The 11,634-nt window shown below is 53.4% G+C and overlaps 1 protein-coding gene across 2 annotated transcripts in view; it reads left to right on the forward strand.

Annotated features, from left to right (window-relative positions):
• Positions 1–11,354, forward strand: part of CTNNBL1 (catenin beta like 1) — a 180,390-nt gene extending 169,036 nt beyond the window's left edge. The window contains exon 16 of one of the 2 annotated variants that reach the window (XM_002830285.4): positions 11,161–11,354. In XM_002830285.4, the coding sequence (XP_002830331.1) occupies positions 11,161–11,249 (89 nt within the window). In that variant the 3' untranslated portion in view covers positions 11,250–11,354. Of the gene's footprint in view, positions 1–5,581; positions 5,704–11,160 lie in introns of those variants that run through there. The other variant, XM_054541781.1, reaches the window with a different exon arrangement.
• The last annotated feature ends 280 nt before the right edge of the window (positions 11,355–11,634 follow it).

An 11,634-nucleotide genomic window follows, 5' to 3' on the forward strand; every position in this document is an offset into this window, starting at 1 on the left:
AGCTCTAATATCTTGCATTGAGCCTTCTCCCTGCACCTCCATCCTTGTAATCAAAACAGTGATCTTCCAAGAAAGGAAAAGTATTTTTAATGGGTGCTGACATGTAGTAGTAGTTGGATGTTTTTCTTTCTCAAACCCTGCCACACACACCCTAAGTGATTCACAATTTTCCATTGTTGTGAGCCCCAGCCTCTGTCTCCCTCGGATCCTGGTTTATTTCCCTAGTGCCTTTTAAGGTGCTGACCCCATACTGGATACTGAGTGGATGATTGTTGAGTGAGTACCTGGGCAAGCGAGCAGGTGAGTGAACTGGTGAAGGGTCCGCACAGGCGCCATCTTCATTCCCACCCCTTTGTTTTTCTCCTCTCTGCTTTCTGCCCACCCTCACCTCCCCCACCTCCATGCAGACCCTCGCAGCCATCCTTCCAGGCCTGGGCTCAGCCCTTCATTTCTCTCCCCGTCACCCTTCATAGCCAGCTCCTTAGTCCATCCCACCTCTTCTGTCTCCGAACTCAACCTTGAATCCATCCACTTCTCTGCATCCATTATTCCCATGATAGCACCCTTTTTCTTTCCATCTGAGCTCTTATCACAACCTATGATTGTTTTTATTTATGTGTTTGTTTACTCCTTTTGTCTGTCTCATACATTAAAATATAAGCTCCATGACAGACATTGTCTGCCTTGTTCACTGTGTCTCCTTAGCACCCAGAGCAATGCCAAGCAAATAATGGGAACCAGTAACAATTTCTGACATTGTGGAATGAAACCCTACCCTTGTATGAATTTAATGTAGCAAAAATTGACTGTGACTCTCCTCGGGACTAGCTGGGCACAGTGCTAAGTGCTGTGCTACGGAGGTGTCACACGGCAGCTGCCCTCATGGAGTTTACAGCCTTCCGGGGACATAGAGTATAAATGATTGACCATAATCCAAGCCCAGTGAAATGCACGCTCCAGGAACTACTCAGCTGGCCCTGCTCAGTGCCAGGCTCTGTGTCCAGTCCTAGAGATACTAAAGGAATAAGCGAGATCCCTATCCTTGAGGCATTCACAGTCTAGGGGGAGAGGCTCAAAACTAATTAGAACGTGCTAAGCACCCGTCAAGTTGTGAACAGTGTGCTGAGGGAGGGAGTGGCACGGAAGCAGTTATGTAAGCAGGGAGGGAGCCGCTTCTCCTCCTCAGGACTAGCACTGGTGCCCAAACCAGGCAGAGGGAGCAGAGGCCTGGAGGAGGACAGGGCAGGATGCAGTGGCCTTGGGGAGGACTATAGACCCTTCAGGGGAGGCCAAGCAGAGGTGCAGGAGGCTGGAGTATTGGGTGGGGTGTGGCTGGGCAGGGCTCCTGAGTTCTCCTAGGTGCACAGTGAGTTTGGGGTACAAGGGGTGACTGCATCCCTTGATTGGCCAGCAGACAGCAGACATTCTCATTAGTGCCCGGGGAATCATTTGGGAAATTTGAGGTCATCAGTGTGGAGGTGATATTTAGAGCCTGGGAATTGAACGCCATTGCTCAGGTTGAAGAGGCCCCAAACATCACGCTGGCAATTACAAGAGTTCTCTCTAGATAGAAGGTTGTCATAAAGAGTTCTCAGCCCCTCCCGCTGGTGTGCCCCTGTCCTGCCTCACCCACGGCAGGGGAAGCCAGTCTGCAGCAGGGTGTGGAGCCTGTGCAGTGTGGCCTGCCTCTGGGAGCACCCCCTGAACAGGGTGCTGCAAGGACCCTGAGGAGCCCTCACTTGGGTGGAGAGGGTGGTGCTGAGGTTGACAAGGTTGAGGCTCCCATGGAGGTGGGAGGAGTGGGAGGCTGGGCTCTTCTGGGACCCCCGTCCAAAAAGCCCATCTGGTTCTCCTTTTCATACCACTGCCCCCCCCAACCCTTCCTTCAATCAAAAGCCCAAGAAAACAAAGCCTCATAAAGAAAACCAGCTCATCAGTCTATCCTCTTTGATTTTAATTTTGTTTTTCAGTTTGGGTTGCTTCCTTTTTTTCTTTAACATACTAATTAGATGCAAGCTTTTTTCTTTGATTTTATGGCCTACATATTTCCTAAGTTTTGCTGGCAGGATGACAGCTGATGTATCCCTTGAGGTCTCAGGAAAACGCTGATGAGGCAAGCCCAGCGGGGGACTTTTCCCGTTATTTTTCAGCCCCCACTCTCACAATTTTCTCCCTCCTCTGTTGGGGGTGCCAAGAGCGCAGGGAATAATTGATGGCTCATTAAAGCCCATCTCTCTGCACACTGCTTACTCAGTGCTCCCGACGTCCAGCCTTCCCCAGAACCAGCAGCAGCTCTGGCCTGAGGACTGTGGGCCCTCCTAGGGAACCGTGGTCTGAGGACTGAGATGCCCACAAAGAGAAGGGCAGATGGGGCCGTGTGCTCCATGAGAACAGCAGCAGACTTACTGCTATTTATTTCTGTGGTGCTCGGCACCCTGACTGGCAGAGAGGAGGAGTCGGTTACTGCCAACTGGGGTGCGGTGCTGAGGTGGTGCTGTAGGCTTCTTTGTTCTGTTCCAGAAATACAGGACCACGGTAGGTAGAGTGGTCACTTACCGAGAGCTCCTACCTCCTCTGGGTCAGGCCTTGGGGTACAGTGTCATTACCTCTGGTCCTCACAACGGGCCTAGAAAGTGGGGTAACAAGGAAACTGAGACTCACTGAGTTTAGTGGGCGTACCTGGGTCTCTGGTGATGTAAACTGGATCCAGACTCAGAAGGAGCTATGCACAGCGGTAAGGAATGTGCCAACTGCTGATTGGCCCATATGCTCCTATGGGCTTTTAGGAGAGAAGAAAAATGCAGGGCACTCACCTTTAGAGAGCACCAATTTGACATCACAGGGTGCTAGGCAGGCTTCTAAGATGAGACACTTAGGAGACCCTGTCCCCAACAGGCATACTTCCCTCACAAGTGAGGTGACTGACCATAGCGCAAAGCAGAATAGAGCCAGTGCTGGGATGCAGAGGTACAAGGGGAATGAAGACGGCACAGTTAACTCACAGTTAATCCGGCTGGACATGAAAAGAAGCCCAAAGATCCAGGGAGGCTGTACGGAAGGCATGGCTTCCTTTTTATTTTTTATTATTGTAGTAATAATTTATCGTTTTGACCATTACTACCATCACTACCATCTATCCACAGGCCTTTTTTTTCATCTTGCAAAACTGAAACTCCCCGTTCCTCCCTCCCCCCAGCCCCTGGCAGCCTCCATTCTGCATTCTGCCTCTGTGGCTGCCTGCATGGGAAGGGCTTCCGTAGGCAGCTGTGCGTGGGAAGGGCTTCCGTAGGCAGCTGTGCGTGGGAAGGGCTTCCGTAGGCAGCTGTGCGTGGGAAGGGCTTCCGTAGGCAGCTGTGCGTGGGAAGGGCTTCCGTAGGCAGCTGTGCGTGGGAAGGGCTTCCGTAGGCAGCTGTGCGTGGGAAGGGCTTCCGTAGGCAGCTGTGCGTGGGAAGGGCTTCCGTAGGCAGCTGTGCGTGGGAAGGGCTTCCGTAGGCAGCTGTGCGTGGGAAGGGCTTCCGTAGGCAGCTGTGCGTGGGAAGGGCTTCCGTAGGCAGCTGTGCGTGGGAAGGGCTTCCGTAGGCAGCTGTGCGTGGGAAGGGCTTCCGTAGGCAGCTGTGCGTGGGAAGGGCTTCCGTAGGCAGCTGTGCGTGGGAAGGGCTTCCGTAGGCAGCTGTGCGTGGGAAGGGCTTCCGTAGGCAGCTGTGCGTGGGAAGGGCTTCCGTAGGCAGCTGTGCGTGGGAAGGGCTTCCGTAGGCAGCTGTGCGTGGGAAGGGCTTCCGTAGGCAGCTGTGCGTGGGAAGGGCTTCCGTAGGCAGCTGTGCGTGGGAAGGGCTTCCGTAGGCAGCTGTGCGTGGGAAGGGCTTCCGTAGGCAGCTGTGCGTGGGAAGGGCTTCCGTAGGCAGCTGTGCGTGGGAAGGGCTTCCGTAGCCAGCTGTGCGTGGGAAGGGCTTCCGTAGCCAGCTGTGCGTGGGAAGGGCTTCCGTAGGCAGCTGTGCGTGGGAAGGGCTTCCGTAGGCAGCTGTGCGTGGGAAGGGCTTCCGTAGGCAGCTGTGCGTGGGAAGGGCTTCCGTAGCCAGCTGTGCGTGGGAAGGGCTTCCGTAGCCAGCTGTGCGTGGGAAGGGCTTCCGTAGCCAGCTGTGCGTGGGAAGGGCTTCCGTAGCCAGCTGTGCGTGGGAAGGGCTTCCGTAGCCAGCTGTGCGTGGGAAGGGCTTCCGTAGGCAGCTGTGCGTGGGAAGGGCTTCCGTAGGCAGCTGTGCGTGGGAAGGGCTTCCGTAGGCAGCTGTGCGTGGGAAGGGCTTCCGTAGGCAGCTGTGCGTGGGAAGGGCTTCCGTAGGCAGCTGTGCGTGGGAAGGGCTTCCGTAGGCAGCTGTGCGTGGGAAGGGCTTCCGTAGGCAGCTGTGCGTGGGAAGGGCTTCCGTAGGCAGCTGTGCGTGGGAAGGGCTTCCGTAGGCAGCTGTGCGTGGGAAGGGCTTCCGTAGGCAGCTGTGCGTGGGAAGGGCTTCCGTAGGCAGCTGTGCGTGGGAAGGGCTTCCGTAGGCAGCTGTGCGTGGGAAGGGCTTCCGTAGGCAGCTGTGCGTGGGAAGGGCTTCCGTAGGCAGCTGTGCGTGGGAAGGGCTTCCGTAGGCAGCTGTGCGTGGGAAGGGCTTCCGTAGGCAGCTGTGCGTGGGAAGGGCTTCCGTAGGCAGCTGTGCGTGGGAAGGGCTTCCGTAGGCAGCTGTGCGTGGGAAGGGCTTCCGTAGGCAGCTGTGCGTGGGAAGGGCTTCCGTAGGCAGCTGTGCGTGGGAAGGGCTTCCGTAGCCAGCTGTGCGTGGGAAGGGCTTCCGTAGCCAGCTGTGCGTGGGAAGGGCTTCCGTAGCCAGCTGTGCATGGGCATCGTTGAGCAGTCATCGCCTTGGCTGTGGCGTCGGAGCTGTGACCTGAGAATGCTTTGAAATATAAATATTTGTGCCGAGGATTGCAGTGGAAGCCACTGGCCAGTCTTGTCAATGTTTTAGTCTCCTGCTGAAAGTTGTTGGAGGACCACACAGATGCCGGGGAGCAGCCACGGCTACTGCACAGCGGCTGGTTTGCAGAGGAAAGCTTAGAGGATTACTGACTCAAAACTCTCTCACTGCTGGGCAAAAAGAATGAGCCAGAAACTTAAATGCTTTTAGAATTTGGCCCATGGCCCTTTGATTTGCGAGTATTCTTTATGATTTAAAATCTCCTCCTAGTAGCTCATAAACATGTATTTCCATATTGATTTGGGGCTCTTGGTAACCCAATTTGTCTGTGTGATTTTAAAGCTGCAGAGGCTGATAGGATTTATCTTTGGATGACACGTTGGCATGTGTGTGGCTTGCACCTGGTCACGGATACGGTGTCCCGCAGGGTATTTGGAGACAGGAAAGGATCATGGAGAGAGGCCTGTGTGTTAGCCCTGTGGCCAGCAGCCTTGACAGGGCTCAGAGGCATCTTAAGGACACCTCGAGAGCTTTTCAGCAAAGATGTCGCATTTGCCTTAGGATTGCTGCCCCCGGGCCTCACACCCAGTTCACCCAAGAGGGCTCTCGGGAAGTGCTGCCCGGGGTAGTGTGGTGGTAGTATGCAGAGAGGGAGGGGAACCACTCTTGGGGAACCAACTGTGCTAAGACCATGGAGCCTGCAGTGAATTGCCCAGGTTCACAAGCAAGCTCTGTCGCTTTCTAGTGTCTGACCTCAGGCAGCTCTTCCCCTCTCCAAGCCATAGCTCCTGCATCTGTAAGATGGGGAGAACCTGTCTCAGAAGGCTGTTGTGAGAATGAGGTGAAGTGCTGTATGTATAGTGCTCGCATGGTGGCTGGCACCTAGAAGAAAGTGCCTGTTACATGTTAGCTGTCTTTGTTGTTATAATTAGTGTCCAAGCTCACCCAGGAATGGAGATGCTCAGACCAGCATAAATTCTGGATCTCTGTGTAACTCTGGGCAAGTTAGTAGGTAACATATTTAAGTCTTGGTTTCCTCCTCTGTAAAAAACACAACAAAAAAACACCTAAAATAAATATTGCCTCTCTCAGGAAGCCTCCAAGGTTAAAACGCAGTTGGGTGCCTGGGACCAAGTTACATACTCAGTGAATGGAAGTTCCTTCCTTTCTTGACCTAATCCTTTTGCCTGGAGTTAGCAGCAGCTTGGACTGAGATGCCACCAGGAAAAGTAGGGACCAGCACACAGGCTGGACTTGCCCAGGGCCTTGTGGGGGTGGGGTGGGTGTCAGTGTGTGCTTTTCCAACCAGATAAAACATCCATGGGACTCTGAGAATGTGACCATTGGCATTGTAAGCAAGAGCAAGGGTCTTTCTCTGTAAGTGGGTTTCATTTGAATGGCATCCCTGATGAAATGAGAACCTACAGCCTAGCAAAATATTCTACTGGAGAAGCACAACTTTCAACCTTCCAAGTTCATTGCTGTTGTCAAGGAATCTCTGTTAGACCTGAAGGATTTTTCCTTTCTCGGTTTCTATTTTGTGGTTATATGTACATCTTCAAGGGTTTTCAATGTGAAAATATTGGGCATTCCTCCTCTCTCCTCCCTCTTCCTCCTGCATTTTTAAAAAGGCGAACATTTAAGTCTTAAGGTTCATGGATCTGAACCAAGCTTGTGAATACTCGTCCAGGTCTCCGCCCTGGAAGACAACTTTTCCCCATCCACCAGCCCCGGTGCCCCCTCCCTCTCCCTCTCAACATAAACAGAACAGCTTGTATTCCATGTCTGAATAGTAAACCTGCTGTCTAAAGTTTGCTTTAATATTTATGCGTTCAGCACTGCTGCCTGTTTCTGAGTTCCATCAAAGCCTTTATTATAAGAGCATTTGAAAATGTTGGGGAAGCAGAGAAAGGAGTTGACGTGTATGCCGTCTTTCTCACTCTCCACTGACTTAGCCTCTTCCCTCTCTCCCCTCATCCTTTTCTCCCTCTCCCCTCATCCTGCAGTCTCTTTTCCTCTTACATACACATGCACACATGCACACACGCACACACACATGCAGCAGAGAGAACTCTTTCCCAAGACCTCTGGGAGGACTCTGTTCAATATTTATAAACTGCTGCAGCAGCTGTAATAACCAGAGGTAGCTGGCACCACCAAGATTTGCTCTAAATAAGACTCTGCCATAGAAACAAAGAATGAGCAAGGGCAGAGGGTGAGGGTGAGGTGCCTGAGGGTGCAGCTTCCCTGGGCAGTGGATGAGCACTAGGCCAGGTCTTCGGACCTGGTTCTGGGCCTGGCTCCGTGGCTGGCTCACTGTGGGACCCTGGCCATTCACCTGCCCCCTCAGGGCTGCAATACATTTCTGAGAACCCTTACAGCTCTGATATTTGGTAACTTGGCATAAGAGAGTGTGACCCCAGCCAGTCCACCCACATCTGTCCTGGCCACCGAGGCCCCTGTACCATAAAGACGTTCCTGTTTTGGAACGCTCACAGAGCAGGGTTTTTTTTCCCAAAGACCAGGGGCCAGGCAGGGTAGCCTGTTGCTTAGGTAACAGGATGCTGCTGTGAGGACCGGCCCACTCCCAGTGGCTTTTTAGGGGCCTTTTTTAACTATCCACACATTTCAAGGTTTGAATTCCGGCTCCTCTACATCCCAGACTTGGGCAGGTTGCTTCAGTTCTCTGATAGCCTCTGCTTCTCCCTGGGTAAGTAGGGATGGTGTTCTTTACCTTGTGAGATTGCTGCAAAGGTTACATGTGAGACAACATAGAAAATGTAGGCACATAGCAGTGCACAGCACATGTTAGTTCCACTCCGCTCTGTATGGGACAGGCCCTCTTCCAGGGGACACTGAGCCATTCACTGCCTGTGGGCCAGTCGGATATCCCCTTTCCAGAGAATGGGTGATGTGACTCTGTTTGCTTCTTAGCACAGTTGGAGTGACAGAGGAGACTTGCACATGGGATGTGTGCTCTATGTACCGTCGGCATGTGTAAGTGAGGCCTCGGCACAGGTGATTCGGCAAAGGGATTGATGCAGGTGTGGGTTCCCTCTGCTTTGTGCATCCCTAGAAAGAACTCAGGGAAGCCGGCTTTACTATTTCAAAATCACTGCCCCAAAGCATCAGACTGTTTCTCCACTTCCCTCCCTCCTGGGTCTGAGAAGACATTAGGAGAGCAAAGTGTTAGCTCAATCCATTAAGACTCCTGCTTCCAGACCATGCCTCCGGGGATATTAGATGCCATAATGGTTATTTCTCTCTCTCCTGGGGCAGCAACTGTATCATTCACATGTGAGTAAGAGATACCACTTACACGCAGCCCCAGAGCCTTGTCCCGAAGCTCAGTTCCTGTCTCCATCACCCCGGCCCTGTCTCTAAGGGGCCTTAATAGGAGGCATCACAACCATTTGTTGTTGGAGGTGATGGATGGGCCTAACAGAAGAGGATGATTTCCGGGGGGAGACACACAGCTGGCACATGCCTGAATCCCAAATCCCATTGTCTGGCACACGTCCAAAGTAATAAAGAGGAACGGGGCAAAATAAAGAGGTAGCAGGAGCAAAATTACTTCCCCAGCATTGGCAGGGGTGGGGCTGACAGGGGAGGGGTGAGAGGTCACACGCTTTGTTTTGTCTCCCCAGTCTTTGTCTGGTTTGGATCAGCAGGTGTTTTATTATGCAAAAGCCTCTTACTAGAGAGTTCTCTCCATTTTCTTTCTCAAGCCAGACCCCAGTAAGGGACCAGGGGGTAGAAGTGCAAGCAGCCATCCTAGTCACTCACTGCAGGAGATCCTTCAGCACGACACTCTGCTGGGGGGCCCTCGGCCAGGCTTAGCTGGGAGGAAGGCGAAAGCCCCTGCCTTCATGCAGCTCTCCATCTAGGGGGAGAGGGCCTGGGTGGAGGATGGTCTAGCAGTCAGGCCCACATGTGCTGGAGGCAGTGGCCTGGGGCCGGGCGTGGGAGTGAGAGGTGACCAGGCAGGCTTTCACAGAGAAGACATCTCAGGAGGGGACCCGGAGGGGGTGTGGGACTTCCCCAGTGCCATTACTGGCCTGAGCAAAGGAGGCTCAGGGAGGCAACTAATGTTGCCTGGACGTTTGTTATTTGAACATTTTCAGAGGGGACCACCCAAGGGCACCGTTGTGAGTCAGAGCTAGGATTCGATCGCAGCCCGATGTTGCGCCTTTTCCTCTCTGGCTGTGGGCAGGGGACAGTCAGAGGGCAGTGAGGGGTTGGACCACCCCATCCTCCCCATTTCCCCTCCCACCAGATCCCCTACACTTGCTCTAGGAGCCACCACAGGAAGTCCAGAGTCACCAAATCACCCCTCGCCATCTCCTAAAAAAACCAGGGTGACCATGTTCTTTTGGGGGACGAGGACACTTTAAAAGAAAAGAAATGGAGTTTTAAGGATCACTGTGCTGGGACAACAGGGGAGACAAGAACACAAGCCTGCGCACCATGACACTCTCTGGTGGCATCCTCTGCTGATCTGTTGCCAGAACTGTGCCCAGAGCCTCACCCTCCTCAGGAATGTTTCCTTTCTCTTCCTGGTCTCACTGAAACCTGGCGCTCCCACACCCCTCCTACCACTGGAGACGTGGGAGGGGTCTTCCATGCTCCAGTACTTCTAGACTATTCTCTCTCCCTCCCTTCCCCGAATACACCCAGCTGTCGAAGTTTGTGTCGGGGGACTGCACCCCCCGACAGCCCCTCCCTGTTGTTGGCACCAGCACCTGTGCCCCCAGTCCTTGGGGGGATTCTGGGCTCACTGTCAGCCTCCCCAATGCTCTTGTCATATTTCTTGGTGATTGCAACATCCACATCTCTTTCTCACACCCCATTTCGGGTCTATCTGTAAATCCCACTGGAGCCACCCTCAGAAAACATCAAGAAGCCTCACCTCCACCACTACCTGCCCAATCCAGGCCACTGGCACGTCGCATCTCCTTTCCCTGCCCTTGCTTCCCCCATGGTGTCCCCCACACAGCATTGAGAGGGATCTGGCAAAAGTCAAATCACGTCACTCCTTTCTGCTCAGGACCCACCCCACAGAAAGGCCACAGCCCTTACTGTGGTGCACAGACCCACACCATCTGGGTATGGCCCCCTCCCGTGGCTCCAGGCTGTGGCCACACTGAGCTCTTCGCTGACCCTCAGATAAACCAAAGAAGTGCCCCCCCTTAGATCCTCTGCCCTGGCTGCCCTGCCACTCGCTCATCTCCTTCTGATCTTTAAGCAGATACTCCCTGCTGACAGTCACCTGTGTATTTTGTTCACATTTTGGTTTGTGACCCTCACTAGAAAGTAGGCTCCACACAAGCAGAAATTTGCATCTGTTTCGATCACTGCTTTATTCCCATTCTCAAAAAGGGGTTCTCAAACTGGAGCATACATCAGCATCACCTGGAGACTCAATAAAACCCAGATCACTGAGCCCCACCCGTTTCCTCTTAAGTGGGTCTAGGGTGGTCCCAAGAATTTGTGTTTCTAGTAAGTTTCCATGCAGTGCTGCTGCTGCTCGGGTCCGCGCTCAGAACCATTCGCCCAGAGCAGTGCCTGCCCATCGGGTGTCTATCTTAGTCTGTTCGTGCTGCTGTAACAAAATCCCCGAGACTGGGTAATTTATGAAGAACAGAAATGTACTTCCTCACAGTTCTGGAGGTGGGGGGTCCAAGAGCACCGAGCCAACCTTTGGTGTCTGCTGAGGGCCTTCCTGTTGCATCCTCACATTGCAGAAGGGGGAAAGGCAAAGGGTCTTGAGAGTTCCCTGGAGTCCTTTTGCAAGGGTCTAATCCCCCTAGATTAGACCTAATCTAGACCTAATCTAATCTTATAATTAGATGATAAGAACCTAATCACCCCGTAAAGCCCTTCGCTGCGTTAAGGATGAGGTTTCAGCATGAATTTTGGAGGGGACACAAACATTCAGACCTTAGTAGCATCCACACCGTGTGTGTTGAGTGAATAAATACATGAGGGCGGAAGTGAAGGGTGTGGCTAGGAGGGAAATCCAAGCATGGAAAGGTAAGTTGGGACCTTTCCACCGAGGGCCTCAAAGGCAAGACCCCAAGGAATTTGGCTACAGTGGGGGCATTAGGGCGACTTGCACCTCTGTGGGAGCTGGGGTTCTGGGAAAGGTATGAAGCAACGCAGCCACGGTGGACGCCATGCCTGGGATCCACTCCTGACTCTATCTTTGTCCCCCTAGAGTATGCAGAGAACATCGGGGACGGCCGGAGCCCGGAGTTCCGGGAGAACGAGCAAAAGCGCATCCTGGGCTTGCTGGAGAACTTCTAGAGGCACCTCGGCCCTGCGCATCATGGACTCTCTCAGCTTCCCTCCCAGGATCAGTTTCTACACAACTCTGTGTGGCTTTTGGACAAATTAAAGCTAGTTTTGGTATCCCCGGGCCAGTTTTCTTTGTAGTTAAGCTTTGCCTACTGACCCTCCCTTCCCCTCTCCCCACAGCAGCTGCTTCAGGACTCCCCCAGGGAAGGCACATGGGCAGCCTCACTCCACCTGCGAGAAAGCTGATGCTCAGAGGGCGTAGCAGTGACAACTTCGCCACCGTGGCTACTCACCGTGGTGCTGCTGTGAGGCTGGACCGGGGACCCACCTAGAGTCTAGATGTGGGACCCAAGGCCGGGGCCTCATGCTCCAGCTCCCTGGGGAGGCCAGCCAC

Source organism: Pongo abelii, chromosome 21 (assembly GCF_028885655.2).
Source record: "Pongo abelii isolate AG06213 chromosome 21, NHGRI_mPonAbe1-v2.0_pri, whole genome shotgun sequence".
NCBI lineage: Eukaryota > Metazoa > Chordata > Mammalia > Primates > Hominidae > Pongo > Pongo abelii.